At 46.3% G+C, this 14,232-nt stretch overlaps 1 protein-coding gene across 1 annotated transcript; it reads right to left on the reverse strand.

Annotated features, from left to right (window-relative positions):
- Positions 1-9,974: 9,974 nt before the first annotated feature.
- Positions 9,975-12,460, reverse strand: LOC123145101 (2-C-methyl-D-erythritol 2,4-cyclodiphosphate synthase, chloroplastic). Its single transcript, XM_044564420.1, has 3 exons — positions 12,021-12,460; positions 11,789-11,919; positions 9,975-10,510 (listed from the first exon to the last, which is right to left on the reverse strand). The coding sequence occupies exons 1-3, from the start codon at positions 12,313-12,315 to the stop codon at positions 10,277-10,279; spliced, it is 660 nt and encodes a 219-aa protein (XP_044420355.1). The 5' UTR covers positions 12,316-12,460; the 3' UTR covers positions 9,975-10,276.
- Positions 12,461-14,232: the final 1,772 nt, after the last annotated feature.

The raw sequence follows: 14,232 nt of genomic DNA on the forward strand, positions 1-14,232 counted from the left end.
CTTGTTTGTCTGTCCTGAAAGGTTACTGAGAGCGGGCCAATCGTTGATGGTTACAAACAGCAACGCGTGTAGGTTAAATTCCTCCTGTTTGTGCTCATCCCACGTATGTACACCGTTTCCATTCCACAGCTGTAAAAGTTCTTCAACTAATGGCCTTAGGTACACATCAATGTCGTTGCCGGGTTGCTTAGGGCCTTGGATGAGAACTGGCATCATAATGAACTTCCGCTTCATGCACATCCAAGGAGGAAGGTTATACATACATAGAGTCACGGGCCAGGTGCTGTGATTGCTGCTCTACTCCCCGAAAGGATTAATGCCATCCGCGCTTAAACCAAACCATACGTTCCTTGGGTCAGCTGCAAACTCAGCCCAGTACTTTCTCTTGATTTTTCTCCACTGCGACCCGTCAGCGGGTGCTCTCAACTTCCCGTCTTTCTTACGGTCCTCACTGTGCCATCGCATCAACTTGGCATGCTCTTCGTTTCTGAACAGACGTTTCAACCGTGGTATTATAGGAGCATACCACATCACCTTCGCAGGAACCCTCTTCCTGGGGGGCTCGCCGTCAACATCACCAGGGTCATCTCGTCTGATCTTATACCGCAATGCACCGCATACCGGGCATGCGTTCAGATCCTTGTACGCACCGCGGTAGAGGATGCAGTCATTAGGGCATGCATGTATCTTCTGCACCTCCAATCCTAGAGGGCATACGACCTTCTTTGCTGCGTATGTACCGTCGGGCAATTCGTTATCCTTTGGAAGCTTCTTCTTCAATATTTTCAATAGCTTCTCAAATCCTTTGTCAGGCACAGCATTCTCTGCCTTCCACTGCAGCAATTCCAGTACGGTACCGAGCTTTGTGTTGCCATCTTCGCAATTGGGGTACAACCCTTTTTTGTGATCCTCTAACATGCGATCGAACTTCAGCTTCTCCTTTTGACTTTCGCATTGCGTCCTTGCATCGACAATGACCCGGCGGAGATCATCATCATCGGGCACTGGTTCCTCTTGATCTTCAGCAGCTTCCCCCCTTGCAGCATCATTGGGCACATCGTCTGGTCCCTCTTGATCTTCAGCAGCTTCCCCCGTTGCAGCATCACCGTATTCAGGGGGCACATAGTTGTCATCGTCCTCTTCTTCTTCGCCGTCTTCCATCATAACCCATATTTCTCCGTGCCTCGTCCAAACATTATAGTGTGGCATGAAACCCTTGTAAAGCAGGTGGGTGTGAAGGATTTTCCGGTCAGAGTAAGACTTCATATTCCCACATGTAGGGCATGGACATCACATAAAACCATTCTGCTTGTTTGCCTCAGCCACTTCGAGAAAATCATGCACGCCCTTAATGTACTCAGAGGTGTGTCTGTCACCGTACATCCATTGCCGGTTCATCTGCGTGCATTATATATAATTAAGTGTGTCAAAAACCATTACAGAACATCATGAATAGATAATTAAGTGACCAAATTAATAGAAGTTCATCATCACATTAAAACCAAAGTACATACATAGTTCTCATCTAACAACATATATATAGCTCTCCAGGGCATCTAATTAATTAAACCATACATTGAAACTATGTAAAACATTTCAATGCGAAAACAAATGCGATCATAATCGCAACCAAAATCCAACGGCATAATGATACCAAGCCTCGGTATGAATGGCATATTTTCTAATCTTTCTAATCTTCAAGCGCATTGCATCCATCTTGATCTTGTGATCATCGACGACATCCGCAACATGCAACTCCAATATCATCTTCTCCTCCTCAATTTTTTTTATTTTTTCCTTCAAGTAATTGTTTTCTTCTTCAACTAAATTTAACCTCTCGACAATAGGGTCGGTTGGAATTTCCGGTTCAACCACCTCCTAGATAAATAAAATCTATGTCACGTTGGTCGGCATATTTGTCATAAACAATAAATGAACCAAATAGTTATAAAAAGATAATATATACCACATCCGAATCATAGACAGGACGAGGGCCGACGGGGGCGGATACCAAAACCATCGCACTATGTAATAAGAAGGAATAATAAAAGTAACAAAATTCGACAAGTATCTATCTAAAGTAAGAATTTTTTTCTTTCAGAAAGAAGATAAGAACAAGAGGCTCACCACGGTGGTGCTGGCGACGAGATCGGCGCGGGCGATCGACGGCGGTGAAGACTGGGACGGGACGTGATGGACCGCTAAACCTAGACAAATCTCGGGGAAAATGGAGCTCGGAGGCCGAGTTTCGAGAGGAGAAAGATTAACTAGTGTGGCTCAGACATTTCATCGAACACCTCATGTGCATAGGAGGTGAGCTAGAGCACCCAAATGCCCTCCCCTCGCCGGCCAGAAAAAACAGAGCACTGTGGAGTGCTCTGCTATGGCGATGGGGTATATATAGGCAACTCATTGGTCCCGGTTCGTGGCACCAACCGGGACTAAAGGGGGCATTGGTCCCGGTTCGTGGCACCAACCGGGACCAAAGGCCTTGTGCTGCCCCGCGTCAAAAGTTTAGTCCCACCTCGCTAGTTGAGAGAGCTCGAGAGTGGTTTATAAGCGCTGCTGCGCCCACTCTCTCGAGCTCCTCTCAATTGCAGGCTTTCGGGCCTAACCGTTCTCTTTGCCTGTGGGGCCTACTGGGCCTTCTGCGGGCCTGAATCCTGGCCCATGGATGGGTTTCAAGTCGTATTCAGGCCGTGGTGTCCCAGTAGGTGGCATTATTTTTTCCCCTGTTTTTTGTTTTCTCTTTTGCTTTATTTATTTTGTTTTGTTTCTAGTTACAACAAAAAACTTATTTATTTTATTCCATTTTGTTTCTAATTACTTATGTATTTTACTTTATTTATTTTATTTTTATTTATTTTACTGCCGCTATTTTTATTTATTTTATTGCTGCTATTTTTATTTATTTTATTAATGTTTATTTATTTTTTTATTTTATTTTATTAAGGTTTATTTATTTTATTTACTATAAAAAAATGAACATAGATGCGCCTATAGAGAAAATTCAACCTAAATTCTTAATAAATTTCTATGAAATTCAGAGAAATTTACTCTGAATTTAGGTCAAATTCCCTGTATAAGGGCATCTATTTTCACTTTGAGAGGAGCTCAACAAGGCAGAGAGGGACGGGCTTATAAACCGGTGTGAGCGCCATTCGGTTGGCGAGGTGGGACTAAACTCTGACCGCTACTAGGACCAACCCTTTAGTCCCGGTTTGTGGTATGAACCGGGACTAAAGGGTGAGCCTCTGGTCCCGGTTCAAGCCACCAACCGGGACCAATGGTGGTGGGCCAGGAGCGAGGCCCATTGGTCCCGGTTTGTCCCATCAACCGGGACCAAAAGGGCCGGACGAACCGGGACCAATGCCCCCACGAGGCCCGGCAGGCCCCTGGCCGCACGAACCGGGACTAATGTGAATATTGCCCTGTGACCAAAGCCCAGTTTTCTACTAGTGGCTGGTGCATCTTCTGTCTTCCAAGCTGACGTGTTACCTTGACCTTCTAACTTCTATAACTATGCTTACCATAATGTTGTATTAGAATTGTATCTTGTGCAACAGAGTTTTATCGTGCGTTTCTGGAAAAAAATATCAGTTTGAATTCCCCTGTCGGATCTACATCCAACAGACCATGGTCTTCTTCCTCTTCCGACACCGGCCAGTGCCGTTATTGCACGCGCCTTGCTGTCACCCTAGCCTTCTCTCTAAACCCCTCCATGATTATGTTGCCAGCAACCTCCCCGCACCTGAACACATCAGCCTCCGACTCCCTTCCATGGCACCCTGTCTCCGCCTCAAAAGGTTGCGCGGATTCAACAACTGCCAGCAGCGCCCCTGTCTCCAAGGTTGTTAGAATCACGATTCTGTTATATGATTCTATGACTTTACGATCCAAACTTACCCATCTGATTCTACGATTTTAGTTCATAACATCTATGTTTCTACGATCCTGGTAGTGAAGATTCTACGATTTATGATTCTACCATCAGAGCTCTGATCCGATTCAAAATCGCGATTCTGACAACCTTGCCTGTCTCTGCCTCGAAGGGTTGCGCGGATTTGATTGATGTCAACGAAGCAGCGCTGAAACGCCAGAAAATATTACTAGCCACACATGTAGTAATAACATTTAGTCTCCTCCCTCCCTGGAGAAACCCTAGTCGTCAAAATATCAATCTCCTCTTCCCTCTGCCTCCGGTTGTCGTTCCAGCACCGTGAGGCGGAGGTGATGGAATCCTCTTCTCTCTACCTTTGTGCAGTAGATTTTTGGGTCAAGGCGGCGGTGTCATCTCGAATAAAAGTTCTCTGGCTCCAATCCTGTCCGGTGACACTTGGTTCGGCGACTCGGCGTTGCCTCGGAGTTTTTGTCCCCGCTGTTCTTCATAGATACCGGGTTGGTTGTCTATTTGTCCGTCAACGTGGTTCCATGGGCATCGGTGGCGGTAACATTGGTCTTCTTTGACAACCTCTTCCTCCAAGCCATTGCGAGCAAAGTCGTCGCCCAACTCTTGGAAATGATAAATCCCGAACATTCAGGATTGAACCATGGCAAAATAAACATTTTTATTGCAATTTTAATGACCCGAGGATGACAAGTTTAATTGACACACACGACAATTTCTGGCAGAAAATGCACTGAGCACGGATTTGACATGCTTGCCAACTAAACTTGTTACCATCGCGTAACTAAAATTGACATAGAAAACGTTCGATTTGCCATGGTAAAATCCCGAATGTCCAGGCGTTATGGGGGTCATTTGTACAATCACATTAATATGGATAGGCCCTGTTTGGATCCATGGGTTAGTATTAATTTGAGCTAGTTCCATCTAGCCCACCCAAAAAACTAGGTAAACATTTGTGTACGACACACCGGCCGAGTGATTCGGCCGGTCGCACGCCGCACGTTGGATGAAACGAGATCCAACTGACCATGCACTTTCTCTGTCACATATCGTTTTCCCATCTCAACCTTATCTCTTCCGCGACACTCCGCCTCGCCTCCTCCGCCGTTGCTGTTCAGCAACTTTGAGCACTCCTTCCTTCGCATCTCGCGCTGCACCTCCTCCATGGGGTGCTGCTCCCATGCGTCATCACCCCGAGGCGCTGCTACGACAGGTCGCCATGGCCTTCGAGCTCACGGGTCATGGCGGCCATGGCTTATGAGCTCGGAGCGAATGTGGAAGGAGGATAACTATGAGCTGCTATGGGTGCCATGGCTTATGAGCTTGGGGCGGACGACGACATGGGCGACTACGAGCTGCTATGGGCGAGGCCATCGAGCATTTGCTACGGGGAAAATCTCACCAGAGCTGCGAGCAACCAAGCAACACCTCCCATGTTACAACGGGTGTTCCAAGAAGCTACCACGGGCGCCGCGAAAAGATTCATACGGCGACACCAAATGCTGGGACCGGCCAGCGCCATAACAAAAGCTACAACTGGCGCCACAAAATGCTTCGACCGGCGTCCCAAAAAGCTTCAACGACGACGACATATGCCGGGGCTGGCTACTGCCAGTACCAAAAGCGCTGCAACTGCATCGCAAAAAGCTACAACCGACGTCACAAAAAGCTCCAACCACGACAATGCATGCTCGAGCTAGGCCACTGCCACAGGAAAAAGCTGCAAGGGACGACGAAGAAAGCTACAAACGGCATCGCAAAAGGCTTCAACCAACGATGACGGAAATCATGGCCGGGCATTAATAAAATCTGCAAGCGGCCACGAGAAAAGCTTCAACCGGCGAACGAGGGAGCTTCATCAACGGCCTGGAGATGCTGGAATCGGTCTTCAGGAATGCTATGACCACAGCCAAAATATGCTGGAACGAGCTTGAGCGGTATGCTACAACCGTGACCTGAAGAGGCTGGAACCGGTTTGTGTGGATGCTACAACCATGGCCGGGTTTTGCTGGAGCGGCTGCGGGAGATGCTTCAACCATGGCTGGTTTTTGCTGGATGGCGAGCGTTGCGGGAGGGAGAAAGGAAGGAGGAAGAAGCGGGGAAGAGGGACGGCATGCTGCGACGGCGAGCCAACGCGCGGTGCGACGGGAGCTGCAAGCGAGAGGCCATGTGCGGGCGACAAGCAAGCAGGCACTACGGGGAAGGAAGAATACTGCTGCGAGGAAGAGGTACACGAGACGCACAGCGACTTAATCGCGCGGTCAGGGACGCCCGCATCGTGCGGCTACCAGGCGGCCAGCCCAAAGTTTGGGCCGGCGCGCCGGCGCAGAGCGCTGGCCAAAAAACTATCCCACCCAAAGGTGCTAATTGAAGCTAGTTCTCCTAATGCATTTATTGTCCATCTAACCATGTCATCCAAACACCTCTTTGGTAGAGTTAGTTCAGGGTTAGTCATGATTTAGAAACTAACTCTAACCTCTAACTAAGTTAGACTATCCAAACAGAGCCGGTAGGTAAGGGGATTTTTCTAGTAGTTTATTTAATGATTTAAGAAAAGGAAAAAACATTGAGAGATTGGTTATCCAAATGCCGTCCTTGCTCAAAAACATTGCCGCTCCGCTCACTCCAGTGCAGTACCTCAAAGTGGTTAATCCATTCACTCAGAGCTCCGATGCTCTCGCTCTCGGCTCCTTCCTCGCCCCCGCCCTCGCCTCCTACCCGCAGCACCACCACCGCTCCCGCCGCCGTCGGCCTCCTTCGTGGGGCCGCGGGGCGGCGCGACGCGCCGCTCACCGCCGCGCTCCACGCCGTCCTCCTCAAGTCCGGCGCGCTCCACTCTTCCCAGTCCCTCGTCGCGTCCAACTCCCTCCTCCACGCCTACCTCCAATGCGGCCTCCACTCCCACGTGCTCAACCTGCTCGACGAAACGCCGCGCCGGGACGCCGCCACCTACTCCACCCTCATCTCGCTCCGGTGTCGCCTCGGCGCGCCCCTGGACGCCGTCCGCGCCTTCGTGGACATGCTGCTGGCCCACGACGCAGACGAGGACGACGCCGCCGCCGTCCGTGCCAACGAGTTCACGGTGGCCGCGCTCCTGCAGGCCTGCGGGCTCGCCAAGGATGGGAGGCTGGGGAGGATGGTGCATGGCTACCTCGTGACAAATGGCTTCTGCGCTGACCCCTTTGTGGTCGGCTCGTTGGTCAATATGTACGCCAAGGTTGGGGATGTGGTCAGCGCGCGGAGGCTGGTTCTCAGATTGGCTTGCAGGGATGTTGTTTCCTGGACTGCTGTTATATCAGGGTGCGTGCTCAACGGGATGCTAGCAGAGGCTCTCAGTGTGTTTGTCATGATGCTGGAAGATGGTGTCCTTCCCAACAATGTTACAATGTTGAGTGTCATTCAGGCATGCTCTTTGATGGGCCACTCCAGGTTGTTCAGTCCGGTGCACGCTCTTGTTGCTCAGTTGGGCCTCGAGGACGATGTTACGGTGGTGAATTCTCTCATCATGATGTATGCAAAGAATGGCTTTATTGAAGAGGCTGCACGGCTTTACGAGGATCTGTACCTCAGGAGAGGGACTGTGTGCTCTAATGCTGATGTTCTTGGTGCGCTTCTTTATGGTTGCACGGTTTCAGCATCCCCGCTTTATGGGAGAGAAATCCATGCACACTTGATTAAACTGAGTGCTCTTCCAAGCATCAGCATTGAAAATTGCCTCATGGGCATGTATGCTAGATTTGAGCGCGTTGACGCAACGTATTTGGCATTCAAAGGCATGAAAGTTAAAGATATTGTTTCGTGGAACACCATGATCTCATGCCTTGCCAAGAGTGACTATGTAAATGAAGCCCTGGACCTTTTCAGCACTCTTCATAGTGGTGGTAGTGGGCTTGTGCCTGATTTCGTCACGGTCTTGAGCGTAGTTCAGGCATGCTCCAATGCTGGATTACATCTACAAGGGCAGATGCTCCATGGATACATTGTAAAATATGGTTTTCTGCACGATGTGTCGATCTCCAATGCTCTAATAATCATGTATGCTAAGTTAGGAAGAATTGATTCCGCTGAGAAGATCTTCGGGCGGATGGATGTTAAGGACCTTGTTTCCTGGAATTCGATGATCAATGCTTATGGGATACACGGAGATGGACAGTCAGCTCTAAAGTATTTCCACCAGCTGACAGATGTTGGAGCACATGCTCCTAATGCTATCACGTTTTTGAATGTGATATCTGCTTGCAGTCACTCTGGTTTGATTTCAGAAGGATACAAGTGCTTTGAAAGCATGAGAAGGGACCATGGAATTGAGCCTTGCATGGATCATTATGCTTGTGTGGTGGATCTGTTTGGAAGGTCTGGGAGATTTACTGAGGCAGAAGAATTTATCAGGGATATGCCTGTTCCTCCCAACTCTTCCATTTGGGGACCCTTGCTGGCTGGTTGCCGACTTCATGGGAATGTTGATCTTGCAGAAAAGGCTGCTAAAGAACTACTAGCCTTGGAACCTGACAGTGATATATGGAGAGTCTCCTTGTCAAATATCTATGCATCAGCTGGGAGATGGAAAGACTCTGCAAAGATTAGGACTGAAATGAAGAGAGTCGGTTTGAGAAAGGAGACTGGTTGGAGCTTTGTAGATGTAGGAGGGGTTGAGGGTTTTAAGTTTGTGTCGGCAGATACAAGGCATTGTGACGCTGAAAAAATATATGCAGTATGGCACAGTATGAACAAGCACATGGCAGATGTAGCTGGTGATGTGCATCAGCTGAGTCTGGTGAGTGTAAATTAGTTGATGACAAATGCTTGATTTCTTTATGCCAGAGTTAAGACGGTGACCTTTTGTAGTTCACTAGACTGTACACTTACTGAATTGAAATTACACCAGATATATTAATTTGGGTTCTGGGTGTAGTATAAAACCATCAGTAAAACTGGCAACTACATATAATTGACTCTGGAAGGGAAACTGAGGACGCTGCGGTTAGCATGTTAACTTAAAACTATGTTTCGTGATCTTGGTGTAGTCATCTAAATCGCCTGTGTTGTAAAGGGAATAGTCCTCATGATCCAGCATTGCAATATGCCAGCAGAATTGGAGAGGAAATAGTGCTGATATGAAGTTCCTATGCTAATATGGTTGCTGAAAGCAGCAAGGATTGGCAATATGAAATATAGGACGCTCAATTTCTGTAGGGTTCAAGTTTTAGCACATATGCTGTATGCTGGTAAAACAATCTTGTGTGTGTCCTATGTAGTATGCTTTCAATACCGCAATGATAAAAATTTATCAAAAAACCATACTGTATATCCATATATTATTAGTTTAACATTCGTTGTTTTTTGTTGTCTGTTTGTGAAGTATTCATATCTCTACTAGTATAAAGCGAGAGTTTCGTCTCCCGTCCTGCCCACCTGATAGTTTCCAAAAAAAATAATAATCTGGCCATAGCTAGCATGCATATACCTGTGAATTTGTTAAAATCGTTTTTAAGGATTTCGTTAAAACCTTTTGGTTGGCCACTTTGGTGTTCATTGATTTCGTTGACTCATTTAACCCATGCGAATTTGCATGATTATAGAGATTGTTCAAGGCAGATTCTAACTAATTTTGTTTAGTATTTGTTATGAGATTCTTTGTAGCTCCATGGCAATGTACGGGCTTGCTAGTTGGTATATATGTTACTCTCTCCGTTCACAAATACTCCCTCCGTTCACAAATACCCTCCTAGGTCATCCGTTTGAGTGACAAGTAATTCCGGAGGGAGGAAGTGTACGATGTTATATTTATTTATTTTGAATTGGATGTATAGACACGTTTGTGTGTTTGTTTACTCATTTCAGTCCGTATGTAATCCATATGAAATATCCAAAACATCTTATATTTGTGAACAGAGGGAGTATATATATATATATTGGAACAATTGGACTGCATATCCATGTGTTTTGAATAGTGACCCTTCATTTGAAGTTGACAATTGGAAAAACAAATCTTATTTCTGGAGTTACGGAAATGAGCAGAGTTTGCAGACCTGTTAAGCCGGTTAAGTCAGGACAAATGATCACATGTAAAAAGCTCATACCAGTATACTGCAGTATAATTTGTGAATGGTTCTTAAGGTCCGGAAGAAAATAACAAGAACTTCCAAAATGATTGCTATCTAGCACCCTGCAAGACAAGAATACAATTTTGGAGCAATAAAATGAGACACAAGCTGGATACACATTTCTCTTCATTGTACTCAGCTTTACTACTTTCCCTGAAGCTTCCATATTGACTAGACCACAGGGATAGTGTAGTAACACCTCTTGTACAGCAACACTACAATACAATACAATTCCTGTATTATGTAGTATACCTCTAATACTCTACTTCCGCATCAGGAGAACTACGGTATGAGCAGCTATACTCCTGTTTTCTCCTAGACTGTCGACTTTCTCATGCGTCTTGGCCTTGATATTGACAACAGATGGATCCGCCCCAAGTAGTTCACACAAGTTAGATCGGATAGTCTCCTTGAACGGGCTAATTTTTGGTTTTTGCAAGATCAGTGTAGCATCAAGGTTCCCCAGCTCATAGCCTGCTTGATGCATTAGCTTTACCTGATGCATAACAATAAAAAAATGTTAAGCAGATACATGCTCAGTTAAATCGCATCAACCTAGCACCAAACGATACTTATTAAAGTTAGTACAAAGTTGAGACACTTATTTTGGGACAGAGGGAGTATAAAACGCTTTGGCAGTTCAATTTAAACTGCCAAAGCGTCTTACATCTAGAAACAGAGGTACTACCTCCATCTTGATTTATTGGTCCCCTTTGCATTTTGCGCTAAATTTTGACTTCAGATTTAGCTAAGAAAATGTTAATGCATGTAACCACAGATAATATGACCTAGAAACTATGTTTAAATACGAATCCAACGATATAATTTTTGGTGACATGCATTATTATTTTCTTAGTTAAATCTATGGTCAATGTTTGGCACAAAATACTAAGAGGACCAATAAACCAGGATGGAGGTAGTAGTACATAACATTGTGTGAAATGACAAAAAATACTGCATGTTGTCAATGTGAAGAGAAAATAGGGTGATTTCACTGATCGATGGGATCATGAAGAAAAAGCAGCACAAAATTCAGATTCAGGTGTGAATATAGGAACTAATAATGCTCCAATTGGATCAATTCTACATAACATCTGGTGAAATGACAAAAATACTGCTCGATGCCTAAACGAAGAGAAACTACTAGGATGATTTCAATGGTCGATGGGATCATGTAGAAAAAGCAGCACATAATGAGCTCAAATTCCAAGGCATAGGGATATTTTATCCAAAAGTCCGGAATGCAGTCAACATTCAAAGCACATGGTACATGCCTTTGTACAAATTCCAAAACGTGCAATACTTTTTGTCCTGGAAGAGGAGAAAAGTCAAGACCGAATTTGCAGTCAGCATGGTGTTGATGCAGGAATGAAATAGTCAAACAGAAAATAAGCAGGTGATGATCTGGGATGCCTTCAAGGAAGGATGCTTTTGGAGAATTTCCATAAAATGGATGCTAACAGTCTAGACTTCAGACTTAGCTATCGCTCATTCAAGTAGAACGAAAACTAATTTTACAACACACAGGTGCTATATGATTAGCAATTTAGAATCATTCAGCAACAGCAACACACAAACTCTAGGTTTTGCTCTGATTAAGCAACATCCAACTATAAGGCAACAATCTAGAATCAAAGAACAAAAGCAACACACGAACTGTACATTCTGTTCTGAATAAGCATTCCATCATCCAACTACACACAGTGATGCTCACAGAAGCAGGAGGAAATTTGCCATGAGAGAATGAAATTCGGGGTGAACTTGAGAAACTCACAGCCTCCCTCATGAACACGCAGGAGTCCGCGCCCTTCCACCGGGGGTCGGTGTCCGGGAAGATCTGCCCGATGTCCGGCAGCCCCAGGGCGCCGAGAATCGCGTCCACCACGCAGTGCAGAAGCACGTCCCCTGCGCACGCGGCAAAAATTCCACACGCCCGGTAACGCAACGAGCGAACGAACGGAAGCACAAGGAAAAGAACAAGCAACGGTGGTAAAAACGGCACGCACCGTCGGAGTGGGCGTCGCAGCCGCGGTCGTGGGGGATGCTGATGCCGCCGATGATGAGCGGGAGGCCCGGCTCGAGGCGGTGGAGGTCGAAGCCGTGGCCCACGCGGAACGGGAGGGCCGGCGGCTTCGGCGCCGCGGCCACGGCCGGCTGGTGCTCCGCCTGGAGCGCGGCCGCCACCGCCAGGGACGGCCGCCGGGGGCGCAGGGACGGCCGAGCGGGGCACGGGGAGGAGGGTGTGCGGGTCCTTGGCGCGGTGGTGGGGGAGGCCAGGAAGAGGGAGGAGGCGGAGGCCATGTCGTCGCGCTCCGATGGGCGAGATAGCGCAGCGGCCGAGTAGAGTTTCCGGGTTTTCTCTTGGCCGCGGAATGCGAGAAAAGGCAGCGGTTTTTTGTGCGCCGGAATTACTTTGGCATTGGGGGCTGGGGAGACGGGAATCTTGGCGTTGGAGATGCGGTTCATGGGGGCGTGGACGAGGTTTAACGTTTAAGTACTGCGGCCGGCGGCTGCCTTTGCCATCCAAACGAACACGACGTGAACATTTTGGGTTCAGAATTCAAGCTTAAATGTCGTTCGGCTTACATCCATTTTTTTGCGGGTGAAATAATGTATTACTCAATCACAAGGTCCATACAATCAATCACTGCAAACTCCAATGCCTCTGAGAGAAATGGAAGGGTTTTCAAGCGCAGTCAGGGACAGAGTCAACATTCAAACATGTGGGGTGGGTGATTTTCCTTAAAGCGTAGTGCTTGGCCAGAAACAAAAATATATGTAGACGATAGCCTAGGTTAATGTAACTCAAATTTCATTAAAAAAATTCTCGCAAAAAAAGTAACTAAAATTTCATCAAAGAAAAAAACATGTAGCAACTTTGAAGAATTCGGTTTTCATTAAAAGTTGCCATAAAAGCAAATGCAAAAAGCAATTCCCATGTAACGAACTAAATATTTGTGGGGATAAACAATGCAAACTCTTGTCTTAGGGATCATGAATATTTACTAAAAGAAATTAATGTATGAAGTTTCTACAATTCTAATTGTGTAGTTCTAAAAAAGTTTCTACAATTCTAATATATTATTCTAAAGCATGGATCATGAAAGATAGGCCAATTAACTAATAAGAATGAGAAAACGAGGGTAACCTAGACCTTTATCCGTGCCTCATTGACGCCTTGCACAGTCGGCCGACCGTGCGTCTGCGCAACGGCGTAACCTATGGATCACCCCTTGTTTTTGGACTAATGATCCATGCACTCGATTGGGTGTGCTCTGGACAATTCCGGGATCGAAAACTGCCCTAGAAAATGGTGGAGGCGGCTTTATATGAAATAAGCAATGATATGGTTGTACAATCTAGTGGATGGCTAAATACTAATCAACGGGTTCAAATGCATGCCATGTGTTCTATGCTAGCTGAGGTGGTATTGAACCGATCCGATGATGGGCCTTCCTGGATGAAAAATAAGAATGAAAATTTCACTCTTAAAACCTTGTATGAGAAATTGTTTGTTGTGGGACAAGACAGATCCTTTAAGCATGTGCGAACATCCAACTGCAATCCAAAATCTAGATTTGGATCTAGTTAATTTGGAATAATGCCATTGTGACCAAAGATAACATGGTTCAGTGGAATTGGACAGGTGACCCTACTTGCCATTCTGTCCTCAAGCTGAGAGCATCCATCATCTCTTTTTTGGATGCTCTGCGACCTAAGTATGTCTGGGGAATTTTCTATAAATGTGTTGGGGCCACCAACAGACCTCGGTGTTTCACCCAATATTTTGGGTGGATACCTGAGTTTATTCCTGGTAGTGGAAATGTGCAAATAGTGGGGCTTGCAGATATATGTTGGGCCCTGTGGAAACTTTGCAATAGAGGATGCTTTGATAAGAAACTTGTGAGATCTTCAGCTAAATTTGTGTGTTATGCTTGCTCCTTTATGTAATACTGGGTAGGTATGCAAAGTGATGGAGATCAGGCTATGTTGGAACACGGTGTTGCGGCTCTTTGGAGGGAAGCCCTGGCTCATCGTAAGGTGGTTTAGTGGGTGTGCGCTGGTTTGTGGAAATGCCTATAACCGACCCTGAGGATGCCAAATAGGATTTGGGGTGCGTTCGTCACCAAAAAAATTAAGTGGGCCAAGCTGACGATCTGCTTTCAAGGCACAAACTTGTCAAACTCTTTTATGGACTTCTTTTTTGTAGTGTCATCC

Source organism: Triticum aestivum, chromosome 6D (assembly GCF_018294505.1).
Source record: "Triticum aestivum cultivar Chinese Spring chromosome 6D, IWGSC CS RefSeq v2.1, whole genome shotgun sequence".
In the NCBI taxonomy this organism is placed as follows: domain Eukaryota; kingdom Viridiplantae; phylum Streptophyta; class Magnoliopsida; order Poales; family Poaceae; genus Triticum; species Triticum aestivum.